A 13,772-nucleotide genomic window follows, 5' to 3' on the forward strand; every position below is an offset into this window, starting at 1 on the left:
TAATTGTTGAAGCTTTGTAGGTGGAATTGTTTCCTATTCTTGCTTGATGTACGACTTCAGTTGTTCAGCAGTCTGGGATCTCCGTTGTCATATTTTGCGCTTCATAATGTGCCACACAATTTTAATGGACAACACGTCTGGACTGCAGGCAGGCCAGTCTAATACCCGCCCTCTTTTACTACGAAGCCACGCTGTTGTAACATGTGCAGAATTTGGCCTGTCATTGTCTTGCTGAAATAAGCAGGGACATCCCTGAAAAAGATGTTGCTTGGATGGCAACAGTGCCACCTGAGGGATCAAAGGTCACGGGCACTCAGTGTTGGTTTTCAGCCTGCCACTTGCGTGTAGAAGGTTCTCCAGATTCTCTGAATCTTCTGATTATATTGTGGACTGTAGATGATCCCTAAATCCCTTGCAATTAAATATTGAGAAACATTGTTCTTAAACTGTTGGACTGTTTTTTTCATGCAGTTGTTCACAAAGTGGTGATCCTTGCCCCATCTTTGCTTGCGAACAGCTGAGAATTTTGGGGATGCTCCTTTTATACTTAATCATGACACTCACAATTAGTGTCCTCAGTTCCCCAATGCTTATTGAGTGTTTTTAGAAGGAAAGGTGATGTAACACAGTGGTAAACATACCACTGTCCCAGCTTTTTTGAAACGTGTTGCAGGCATCCATTTCAAAATGAACAAATAGTTGCACAAAACAATAAAGTTTATCAGTTTGAACTTTAAATATCTTTTCTTTGTGGTGTATTCAGTTGAATATAGGTTGAAGAGGACTTGCAAATTATTGTGTTTTTTATTTTAATTATTCTGTTTGTTTGTTTTTTTACATTTCACACAACATCCCAACTTCAATGGAATTGGGATTGTAGAAGAAACAAATGCATGAATCAGGTCGCTCAGCATCAGCCATAGACAGGATGGGACGATTCTTTGCTATATTTTGCAGATGGAAGAAAGCAGTCCTCATAATAGCTCTAATGTCGAGGTCAAAGGACAACGTCGGATCAAAAATTACCCCAATGTTCCTCACTTTGTCAGTGTGATGTATGGCACACGAGCCTAGACTAAGCGTTAGCAGGTCAAATTGATGCCGATGTCTCACTGGACCAAGAACCATCATTTCAGTCTTATCAGAGTTTAAAAGTAGGAAATCGCTAGACATCCAGCTTTTCACTGATGCAAGGCAATCTTCTAAGGATTTTATGTGGATGAGATTATGAGCAGTCATCCGCATGTATAACCGAGTATCATCAGCATAGCAATGAAAGATAATCCCAAAATGCCGCAATATGACAGTCCCACAACATCCAGAGACTTAAGGTACTCAGGACGGACTTCATCCACCCCAGGAGCCTTGCCACCAAGGAGCTTTCTAACCACCTCGGTGACTTCGGCCTGGGTAATGGATGAGTCCGCCTCTGAGTCCCCAGTCTCTGCTTCCTCTTCGGAAGACGTGACGATGGGATTGAGGATTGAATTGAAGTATTCCTTCCACCGCCCGACAACATCCTCTGTCAGGGTCAACAGCTTCCACCTCCTGAGGCATCGGATGGTTTGCCAGAATCTCTTCGAGGCCAACCGATAGTCCTCCTCCATGGCCTCCCCGAACTCCTCCCAGACCCAAGTTTTTGCCTCTGTGAGCGCACGGTCTGCAGCACACTTGGCCTGCCGGTACCTGTCAGCTGCCTCCGGGGTCCCACCTACCAACAAAGATAAGTAGGACTCCTTCTTCAGCTTGACGGCATCCCTTACTTCCGGCGTCCACCACCGGGTTCAGGGATTGCCGCCGCGACAGGCACCAGAGGCAACAGAGACCTTGTGACCACAGCTACGAGCGGCTGCATTGACAATGGAGGTGGAGAACACTCTGGTCCACTCAGACTCCATGTATCCAACCTCCCCTGGGATCTGGGAGAAGCGCTCCCTGAGGTGGGAGTTGAAGACCTTGCTGACAGAGTGTTCCGCAGGTTGTTCCCAGCAGACCCTTATGATACGTTTGGGACTGCCAGGTCTGACCGGCTTCCTCCCCTCTCAGCGGATCCAACTCACCACCAGGTGGTGATCGGTCGACAGCTCTGACCCTCTCTTCACTCGAGTGTCCGAGACACGTGGCCAAAGGTCAGATGATACAACTACAAAGTCGATCATCGACCTCCGACTCAGGGTGTCCTGGTGCCACGTGCACTTATGGACACCTTTGTGCTCGAACATGGTGTTCGTGATGGACAAACTGTGACTAGCACAGAAGTCCTACAACTGAACACCACTCGGGTTCAGATCGGGGAGGCCGTGCTTCCTGATCACCCCCTCCAGGTCTCACTGTTGCCGCTCACGTGGGCGTTGAAATCCCCCAGGAGAACAATGGAGTCCCCAGTCGGAGCGCTATCTAGTACCCCTCCCAGGGACTCCAAGAAGGTTGGGTACTCTGCACTGCCGCTCAGCCCGTAGGCCATGACAGCTGAGACAGCTCTCCCCCTCTAGCTGCCACCTTATCGTGGTGGGGGGAGTTTGCGTACCCGGATGATCCTAGGAGCTATGTTGTCGGGGGCTTTGTGCCCCTTGTAGGGTCTCTCAAGGCAAACAGGTCCTAGGTGATGGGTCAGACTAAGGGCAGCTCAGAACCAGTAAAAAACATCAAGGACCGAGGCATCGCCAGGTATGGTGGAGCCGGGGCCCCACCCTGGAGCCAGGGCTGGGGTTGGGGCTTGCGCGCGAGCGCCTGGTGGTCGGGCCTTAGCCCATGGGGCCCGGCCTGGCTCAGCCCGAAAGAGCGACGTGGGCCCGCCCTCCTGTGGGTTCACCACCTGCAGAGGGGGCTATGGGGGTCGGGTGCAGAGAGGATTGGGTGGCGGTCGAGGGCGGGTGGCCCGGTGGCCCGGTCCACGCTCACAGCCCCTGGCTGTTGGGACGTGGAATGCCACCTCGCTGGGGGGTAAGGAGCCTGAGCTTGTGCGGGAGGTTGAGAGATACTAACTAGAGATAGTCGGGCTCACCTCCACGCATAGCTTGGGCTCTGGTACCCAACTCCTGGAGAGGGGTTGGACGCTTCATTTGTGAAGTAGTCAGCCCTATTTTTTGCAATTATTATAGATGTTTTAAGGCTGTAAAACCCCTCACTACACACTTTATACACTTTTCTCAAACAGGCATTAACATTTTCTTACTTTTCTCTCCTGTGTAAACACTCTTTTTTCTTCTGGGCGAGAAGATTATAAACAGACACATGCAAAACACAATGCGCATGCTCTCCCTTCGCTCACTGCCTCCGGAGGTACAGATGTGGGACCCGCAAAGAATCCAAGTCCTCTCTGGGTGGCCATGGAGCTCTGTGGCTGCAGTCAACATCAGCATCAAAACAGCGAGCGTTGTCTCTGGACCTGTTGCCAGATTTGGCGCAGCTCCGCACAGCAGACAGGACGGTGGTGTGAGTGGCCCGCTGCTGCATTTACCAAGCCCGCAGACTCAGTAAGCGCATCAGAGGCAGTGAGAGCAATCGCGGTGATGCCGACTGGTGCCGCGACCGGCCCGCCTGATAAGGACTCAGAACACAATGCGTTGTTAAAAAAAAAGCATGCAAAATTGCAGTAAAAAAATCCGCAAAACTGCGAGGTTGCGAAAGGTGAACCGCGTTATAGCGAGGGACCACTGTAATTAAAAGACATATCACATTTGCAACTTGGCCCCCGACAGGTCACTGCGCACTGGACACGCCATACCGTCTGATGTGTTGCATCATGTGATGTGTGGCACGAGAGCTGGCTCTTCATGAGACGGGACTCGGCCGACTCTTCATGAGATGAGTGCATCAAGTAATTCATGTAAAACATAAAAGGGAGAACAGTAATCCATGTCTTTTCATTACTTCCTGGTGTACGTCAAGACGGAGGCTACGTCTGCTCTTTATGACAGGAATTAAGTATTATAAAGTGTGGTGATTTTTAATTTTTTGCTCCGCATTCTCGCACTGTGTTCGTGCGCATGGACACGAGCGTGTACAAAACCGTCGCCACAGAATCATGCATACCTGTCCGACTGTGTGTCCCACCCAAAAGCAGGTGAAATGTTTTGTGGATGTTATGTGCTGACGCGGGTCAGAGAACCGAACCAGCATCTGACAAGGGCTCAGCGCTAAATAACCACAAAGCGGTTCCAAAAACAAAACAAATTTATTTCCCTCCTGTGCAATAATTTGTGTACAACATAAATGTTCAGTTGTCTGGCGAGGTGACGGACGGCGCGCTCTCCAGCGCCCAAATGGATCAAAGCCCGGAGCTTCTGGACTGAGATTCACCGCTGAACACCCCCCAGGTGGATACGACAAACTGACTCTGTGAAGGACGGAAAAGGTGAGGTAAGTCAACAGAGCTACAACAAATATCTTTCAGAGGCACACACTATCAGCAACACATTCAGGTCTGAATTTAAACTTTATGTAAATGAGCAGCTTCTCACAACAGGTGGAGGATCATCAATCTGTACGCCACGACAGTGAGGAGCAAACTGCACAATTCTCATCAATGTTCAAATATATTGCGTAACAAAATACCAAATTACTATTAACAATTATTCAGACAATCATCACCTCTGATGTGTGCTGACAGCATGTGTCCCTCACCCGTCCTCCTTCACAGGCACGATGTGTCAAGCCCTGGCGCGGTCCTCAGTGTCTCACAAACGAACGTCACAAGGTCGAGTTCCCAGCAATTCTGCTCGAATCACTCATGGCTTAAATGCAGAACACCATCTCATTATTTGCTTCAGCTGAAAGTCTTTAAGTTTGCACGTGAGCATCATCCACAGGTGCTGCAAGTCGTTAGGCCTGCACGTGAACATCCTCCACAGGTGCAGCCAATAGTTCTGATGAGGGTGAAGGACTCTTCCGCCAGCACCTTCTCCACAGAAAAAAACAGTTTGCATACCACGTGGAGAGCAAAGAAAAGAAAACAGCACCAAAATGTCCAGCCAAACCCCCTAACACATAACAGTGGATTTCGTTCACGGATTTTCTTCTGGTTTCTGCTTCTTTCTCCCAATGTCGTCTTATGTATGAAGGGGCCCTAAGCAAGCGCACAGGTGACAGTGGTAAGGAAAAACTCCCTCTGATGATATTGAGGAAGAAACCTCAAGCAGAACAGACTCAGTAGGGTGAACCACTGCTTTGGCCATTCTAACAGTTACAAGGTTTTTACAAAATTTTGCCAAGCTGAAGAAACAGAAAAAACAGAATAGCATCTAAAACAGAATGCATCATTGAGGTGAGCACACAGTCACTGGCGCCACAGGCAGGGCATTGGGAGATCAGTCCGGCACACTGGGGTACAGAGCCAGTGTCCACCCATTGCCTCATCAGTTTCACCTCAGTAAAAGTTGTCTTCATGGAAGACTGTATTCCAAAAGCAAACTGCAGTGGCTCAGAGAGCCAGAAAATACAGTACACCATATTTTCTGGAGTATAAGTTATGGTTTTTTATTAGTTAGGGACATCCTGCCACTTGTACTCCGGAGTGATTTATGTACTAAAAAATTGCACATTCATTGTTAATTATACCAGTTATAATGAGTATTTACACAGGACTTTCCCAGGAATCAAAACACTAAACAAAATAAACTCCAATAACAAAAGAAGAAATGCTAATCATAAAATGTACATAACAGCAATGCACAGAATTCCAAATTAAAGAGCTGATAATACAGAAATTAGGTGCAACTTATACTCTGGTGTGTGTGTGTGTGTGTTCCAAAATGATAATCCAAAATGATGGTGTGAATAAGTAAGTGCCCAACTTAGTATAACATACAAACTATCACTTTTACATCCAATCTTCTTCAGACAAGTCAGGGGATGGATACATCAACATTTCCAAGACACTAAATATGTCTTGGTTTTTATTTCCATCAATTATGTAGAAATACAAAGAGTATGACACTCTGTGGTGGAGCAGACAGTTCTCAAAAACTAAGGGGCTTTGCAAGAAGGAGACGAGTGAGGAAAGCCACCAAGACACCCAGACAACCCTGAACAAGTTATAGGTGTCTGTGCCTGCGACTGTAGAAATTATGCATAGTGCAAGTTTTGAATTTTACATCACTACTCCTCGCTTGATAGTGGAGTAGAACAGAGACAAATGTTCTTCCAACAAAACAGATCAAATCTAGGCTTGCATCTCTGATGTGCCTTCTGGCAGCTGAACTTTCAAGTTGTTTTCTTTTTTTTTTTTTTTTAAACAAGCTCCTTCTCTGCACGATTTCATCATGAAGCTGTATAACTGGAATTTTCCCATCAGCTTCTCGGATATGACTGTGTCACTGTTGCCTCACAGCAAGAAGGTTGTGGGATCGCTTCCTGCCCTTTCTGTGTGGAATTTGTATGTTCTCTCCATGTCTGCGTGGGTTTCCTCCCACAATCATAATCATAATTTAGATATACCTTTGTATACTAGCATAGTTCCTCCTCAGAGTTGGAATCTAATATATAAGATATACCTACTGAATTTTCATAATAATGCTTATTTAGGGTCTGCTCCTTTCTCTGCCCCTGACCAAGGCAGCGTCTCTACATCTGGAGTTGGTCCCCAGGAGCCGGACTGTGGCTGCTCACTGCTCCTCGTGGTTGGATTGGGTTTAACTGTAATTAGGGTTAAATGCAGAGGACATGTTTCATTGTGTCTATATACGAGGGCTGTCAATAAAGTAACGGTCCTTTTTATTTTTTTCAAAAACTATATGGATTTCATTCATATGTTTTTATGTCAGACATGCTTGAACCCTCGTGCGCATGCGTGAGTTTTTCCACGCCTGTCGGTGACGTCATTCGCCTGTGAGCACTCCTTGTGGGAGGAGTCGTCCAGCCCCTCGTCGGAATTCCGTCCCGACGGATCCGCGCGTCGGGACGCAGCCGCAGCGACGCTCCGCCACAGGAAAAACACCTCTCTTGAAAGCCTTAAGGACAAGTTGGAACATGTCCTGCCTGTTAAACAATTTGTCATATACTCACTCCACTGAAAGCCATCAAAAGCCGCCTGGATTTTACAAATGGTTATCAACACGGAGGTGTTTTTCCTGTGCCGCCGCACCGCGTCGGCTGCGTCCCGACGCGCGGATCCGTCCGCACGTCTTTCATTAAAAAAAAATCTCCTTTAACAGTGGAATATCCGGATAAAATGCTGAAACCGACTTCTTCTGAAACTTCTCTGTTCTCTCACGACGTCCTGGATCAATAGAGCCTGAAATGTGGAGGTTTTCAGCTTGAACAGGCTGACGACGCCGCCTGAGAGCGCTGCGCGACGTCTCGCACCGTGAAAAGTCCTTAAAGCGACAGAATCACCTCAAAATCTCTCATCAGCCGTTAAAATTTTCACTGAAAACCAGCTTAATTTTTCGAACCGTGTCCACTTCGATGTGTCTCACAGGTTTAGAAAAAAATTTGATCAAACAACGCGCCAGTCTCTCAGCAACTTCTCAGACAAAGGAATTCCGACGAGGGGCTGGATGACTCCTCCCACAAGGAGTGCTCACAGGCGAATGACGTCACCGACAGGCGTGGAAAAACTCACGCATGCGCACGAGGGTTCAAGCATGTCTGACGTAAAAACATATGAATGAAATCCATATAGTTTTTGAAAAAAATAAAAAGGACCTATACTTTATGGACAGACCTCGTATATATATATATATATATATATATATATATATATATATATATATATATATATATATACAGTGTTGCCACAGTTACTTTGAAAAAGTAATCCAATTACTGATTACTCCTTGAAAAAGTAACTTAGTTACTTTACTGATTACTCAATTGTAAAAGTAACTAAGTTAGATTACTAGTTACTTTTTTAGTTACTTTTCCCAGCTGCCGAAAACAACCCTCTGCCACCTCAACATGACAGATACCTGTTTTGCCAAAACTCACTTTATAGTCACCCTTTCTTGACTTCAATGAAAATAAATACTTGTTTTATAAAAAGTAAAATAAAGACCTCTTTCTTGACCTCATATTTAACTGTTGACAGCACTGTAACAGTAAAACTTGCAATTTCGAACCTACATTGTTTATAAATGTAACTATTAAATTCTAACATTTTTCTAACATTTAAATTCTCTATAAACATTTTTCTTGTCGAAATTATTATTATTTTAAGCAATATTAGTAGTTGTAGTAAAAAACGGCTTCACAACTGGACCTTTAATCTAGGGGTGTTGTGGCCCCACGCCCCCATTCCATCTGGATTCGCCCCTGCTTTGGTGTTTGAGCACAAAGAATGGATAACATTTATTTATGCAGAAAACAGGACCAGATTTACAGGTAAGAAAGTTTTATTGCGTTTTCACATCATGTGGTCCTCAGAAAGAGAGTTTAGGTGCATTAACACTTTTAATAGTGTTAGTTGTTGACGCGTCGCGGAGGATCAGCTGTTTTTAACGACCAGATACGGAGCGGCTCAGCTCAGAATTCTAAATAAAGGAGGGAAAAAAGTATAAAAATGTCTTTGTAAAGCTCAGTGCAGGTGTGCTGATCACCGCGCTTTAAGAGGTGACGACGAGTCGAGCAGCTGCAAAAAAACCGCGGATTAAAAGCTCACAGCTCACTTAAAGTGGGCAGTTCAGTCGAACCCCGACCTCCTGCCCACGGACCAAGTTTAATGCTGCTATCGACCCACAATGAAAAATAATAGTAACGCACAGTGACATGGAGAAGTAACTTTAATCTGATTACTGATTTGGAAAGATTAACGCGTTAGATTACTCGTTACTAAAAAAAAGTGGTCAGATTAGAGTAACGCCGGCATCACTGTATATATATATATACAATGACAATAAAGGCTCTATTCTATAAATATAATATATAAATATTAATTATTTAAAGTGTGTTCATTTAAAAAATTAGGTGGGCTGATGCTCGCCAGGGATGGTATATTGCGTTACACCTGTCAGTCTAATATGTTGTCTGTGAATTACTCACTTACTGTAAATCAAATGTTTTTTCAGATTGCTGTCAGTCCAGTGTTGCCATTCAATAAAGTTGACTGAGTTACAGACTCTGTTCTGGACAGTTATTTGCCACTTTATATTTGGGATTGTTGAATCTTTAATGATATCATTCATAATAAAAGAGAAAAAAGTGTCAAATGTTAATAGAATTTATTTGTCAAGTGTGTGAGAAAACAATTAGCAGTTGGGTCAACATCCTCCCTCACAGTTGATGTTTGTGTTAATTCAAAGTCTGTGACACTAAATGCTGTCAGGCAACCTGATTGTGATTTGCTTTTCTTCTTGAAATAGTCACATGTCTGCTTCGCAGAGAAAAGCATCAGGCTGCAGAGTGATAGACGATAGAGAGTTATAGAAATGGTCTCATTAAAGCCGTCATTACCCTCGTGTGATTGATGTTAAAAATGCTCCCAGGCTCCATGTGTATTGTATGAAGGTCAGATCCAACATCAAGACGGATTCAGCGCATTATTTTCATAAATTCTTTTTTAATCTACTTTTTCTTCTGCCTCTGTCTTCATTCCAGGCTGTCCTTTCATTAGTCTGCCTCCAGCATAAGACAAATGTTGCTCTGGGTGGCCTTAGGTCTTTCTGCACACGGTATCCATCCCTGTGGCACACGGAGTCACGCACACACTTTCCTCTGTCTAATTGCAGATGGGTACCCACAAGATGAGATGATTTACAAGTGGAGGGCAAATTCTGTGGAGGCAGCTGACCAAAAGTCCTGGCTACTCTATCAGTTTGATTTTATGGGCCTGAGGAACACTATGGACATAATAAAGACGACAGCAGGTAAGCTGTAAATCTTCCTCTGTTTCTTCTTAACATTTGAGCCGTGCTGCCAACAAGATTACTATCGAAAAACAATATGGATTTTTAATTTTGCCAACCAGAATCCATCAGATTAGGTGCAGGTGATTATATTGAGTGTGTTGTGCACAGGCCCAGATTGTCTGTCGTACCACACCTGAAAAACATAAATATGATCATACAGCAGGTAAAATAAATATTGAACACGTCACCATTTTTCCCAGTAAATATATTTCTAAAGGCCCTACAGACATGAAATTTTCATCAGATGTCGGTAACAACCAAAGTAATACATGCAAAGAAACCAAAACAAATAAGTGTAATAAAATGGAATGACAGAGATAAAAAGTACTGAGTACACTTACTGGAATGTAATGCTTTGTACAAAAGCGTTTATTGGTAATAACGTCTTCAAGACACCTCCTGTGTGGAGAAACTACTCACATGCATTGCTCAGGTGTGATTTTGTCCCACTCTATCGCACAAACTCTTCAAATCTTGAAGGTTCAGTGGGCCTCTTCTATGAACTCTGATCTTTAGTTCTTTCCATAGATGTTCTGTTGGATTCATGTCAGGTGATTGGCTGGTCCATTCCAGCAGCTTTATTTTCATTCTCTTAAACCATTTGAGAGTTTCCTCGTCTGTGTGTTTGGGATCATTTTCTTGCTGAAATGTCCACCTTCGTTTCATCTTCATCATCATGGACTGGTTGTCTGTGTGAGTGGTTGCCATCCAGTAGCTAATGTGGTTCTGTAGCATGGTGGATGATGTGACAGGCGTGTTTTCAGGCCTGACCTGACCCTGAGTGTGCAAAAACAGAAATACTTGACAAACACAGCGGTCTCTGCCGTAGCTGTTGCTTTCTTCCCTGCAGTGAGTGACTTTTTAAGCACATGTATGCTTGGTCTGAGTTTTGTGTGACACAAATCACATCCGTTGAAGAACGGAACTAAATGAGCAGAAACGTGACTTCCAATCACTGATTACAGTCATTTACATATTTGTAACACACAAATGTTTCTATGTTTATCAGCTGTAAGGAAAATCTACATTCCAATTCAGTTCAAATCATATAAGCCGAGCAGGGAAGGAAACCAAAACCAGTTCCAATTTGCATTTGGGGTCCAACTTTGTATGAAGCTGAATTTGGAGCTTTTGTTGTGAAAGTGTAGGAACACGGACCCACAACAGGGGGCGCAAATGAACGGACAATGGAGAAGGTAAATAACAAGTTTTACTGTTGTGAAACGAGCACAACCAATACAACAATCAACAATTTGGGATTAAGCCGAATTCTGCTGGTGTCGTGTGGGCAGGCTCGAAGGTAGGAGACGTCCGTCCGAGTCGAACCGGAACCACCCAGATCTCCTCTGCCACCGAACCCTGGAAATACTGGAACCGCCAAGTCCCGAAGTCCCAGGTGGCCACTGCCTCCGCTCGTCGGATCCGGTACTGCTGGCAAGAGAGAGCAACAAACACACAGGTGTGGATGCGGCTGCACCCAGTAACACGGAGAGGGAAGAAGCCGCCTCCACCTCTCGTCACGTTAAAACAGGAAGGTGAGTACTTATCCAAGCAATTGGCTTTCGGTAGTCAGCTGTCCTGAAAGGTTTAACACGTATTATCAAATATACAGAATATGCTGCAGAGTAGTTTACCTCTATCTCAAGGCGATATCTCGGCACTGAGGTGGAGACGCCGTCCTCCTGATATACCTCGGTGCTGAGTAGAACAGCTGTGTCTGGTGATGGGTGACAGCTGTCACCCAGGCTACTCCCATGATGCGGCAGCGCCCTCTGGTGCCTGGAGCCCGCACTCCAGGCAGGGCGCCCTCTGTTGGTGGTGGGCCAGCAGTACCTCCTCTTCAGCGGCCCACACAACAGCTTTCAGAATTAGTTTTCCTGATTTGGGTTTTGCCCTTAAGAGACATTTGAGAAAGTAGGTCAATACCAAACAAATGTGTAGTAAATTAGGGAATAACCCTGTTGTGTGTGATGATTTGTGGATGTTAATGCTGGATTTTACGGTCACAAATTGAGTTTGGATATTTGCGACCTTAATCCAGCGTTAATGTCCGCAAATCATCAGACACAAGGGCGTTGTTCCCATTCTAATCCAATTACATCATTTGCACGGTTTATTTTTCTTTGAGTAATTTGGTCAGTGAAGTTTACCATAGCAACAGCACCATTATTGACATCTGGACGCGGTCGGGGTGCGAAGTAATATATCAAATGTGAAATGGTCGAATATTTTGCCACCGTCAACGCGGTATTTTGTGGTCGGAAATCTCATACGATTAACCAGTCAGATTTACGGAACAAATGTAATTGTATTAGAATCAGTATTTCTCAGAGCCCAAAGCGCTGCACACCTTCCATTTGCCCCTAAACTGGTCAGATCACCTCTGTCAGGTGTGTTGAGCTGATCTACAGCTGGCTGAGCAGCGTGTTTTGTGTTTATCTTTTACTTATTTTGAGATTTTGGTGGATGTGCTATAACTGTTATACTATGTAGAAGACAAATTATGTTACTGAAGTAACTGGGCTGAAAGAAAATCCCGATTAGGGCATGGATCGACCAGAGTATAACTCATTACCTGAACCATAGTTTCAGTCTTACTGAGGTCATGGGTTAAATAGGAGCTCAGTTATGTTCAAAAACTCCTGAGATATTATCTCAAGCTTGACTATTTTGACCAGTTTGACCTTTGAGTAGTGATGATTAAACATCTTGCAGACAAATGTGTGATGTTTGTTGTCACACAGGTGACTATGTGGTGATGACTGTGTACTTTGACCTGAGCAGAAGGATGGGATACTTCACCATCCAGACTTACATCTCCTGCATCCTCACCGTGGTCCTCTCCTGGGTCTCCTTCTGGATCAAAAAAGATGCCACACCAGCCAGAACTGCTTTAGGTACTGTGGACTTACTACAGTTCTGTAGACCTCTCTGGACACAGGATGGAAACCTATTTCTTTCACCAACACTGATGAGATAAGTGTAAGTAATGGTGCATAGTATTAGCAGATGCATGAATCATCTCAACATTCTTGATTTGAATTTTACAGTTGCACATTTAATTGTGTTTTCCTGTGTTTAATAACTTTATCTTTTTGTGCCACTGAATCTGTGTACTACATGGATATTAATTTATCACTTAACCTGAGCCTCTCCATTAGTTTCTTCTGTTTTGTTATGTTTTGCCATCTTATGTGCATGCTGTCTGTTCATTGTGCAGTCATGTGGAGCATTTTGGTGAAGGTAATTGACATCTTCTTTTTTCTTCTTCTTCTTCTTGTTCTTTTTGTTTGTTTGAATGAGGTTGTTTACCCAGAATGTTGTGAAATGTAACACACACATGATACACACCTTTAACACTCTCAAGGGAAGGTAGCGACTGATACTAACCTGCCAGGATGAGTGCTGAAACTAGTGTCAGGGCCAGTAGGTTCGTCTGCTGGAGCATCATGAGATGTTGAAATGAAACTCAAACACAATGGAATGAAAATGCCGGCTTTAGTAACTGTAGGAATTGCTAACCATGAACATATGTACAAGTTTAAATGCATATATCAGTGATGAAAGTTTTCCAGAAATGACCAGAAATCAGGGTTTTTACTCACGTGGTGAACGTTTTCTGGTTATTTTTGACAACATACATCAGAGTCCATTCATTTAGTTCATTTCTGTTCCATGCCCAAACAGTTGGTGGCGGTAATGCACCGTGTTGGTTTGCAAGCCGCCAATAATTTCCAAAGAAGAAGGATTTATTTGTTTGGAGTGGCTATACGCCCAACCGTTGGTTCAATAAAGTAAATACGCGAGCATATACGCAAAACCACAACCGACCAATGAGCGCGCTTGTAAGTTCACTTCCGGTTTCAATGTGGGGGAAAAAAGGTGCATATTTTCTCGCTGGATGCAGGAGGGGTTGCAGCCCATGGA

General features: G+C 44.3%; 1 protein-coding gene across 1 annotated transcript in view; it reads left to right on the forward strand.

Moving 5' to 3' along the window:
• Positions 1 to 13,772, forward strand: part of LOC117518165 (gamma-aminobutyric acid receptor subunit gamma-3-like) — an 88,065-nt gene that overhangs the window by 14,931 nt on the left and 59,362 nt on the right. The window contains exons 3-4 of the mRNA XM_034179224.1: positions 9,666 to 9,803; positions 12,590 to 12,742. Coding sequence (XP_034035115.1) covers positions 9,666 to 9,803; positions 12,590 to 12,742 — 291 coding nt within the window. The remainder of the gene's footprint in view (positions 1 to 9,665; positions 9,804 to 12,589; positions 12,743 to 13,772) is intronic.

The sequence above is a fragment of the Thalassophryne amazonica genome, chromosome 10 (assembly GCF_902500255.1).
Source record: "Thalassophryne amazonica chromosome 10, fThaAma1.1, whole genome shotgun sequence".
In the NCBI taxonomy this organism is placed as follows: Eukaryota; Metazoa; Chordata; class Actinopteri; order Batrachoidiformes; family Batrachoididae; genus Thalassophryne; species Thalassophryne amazonica.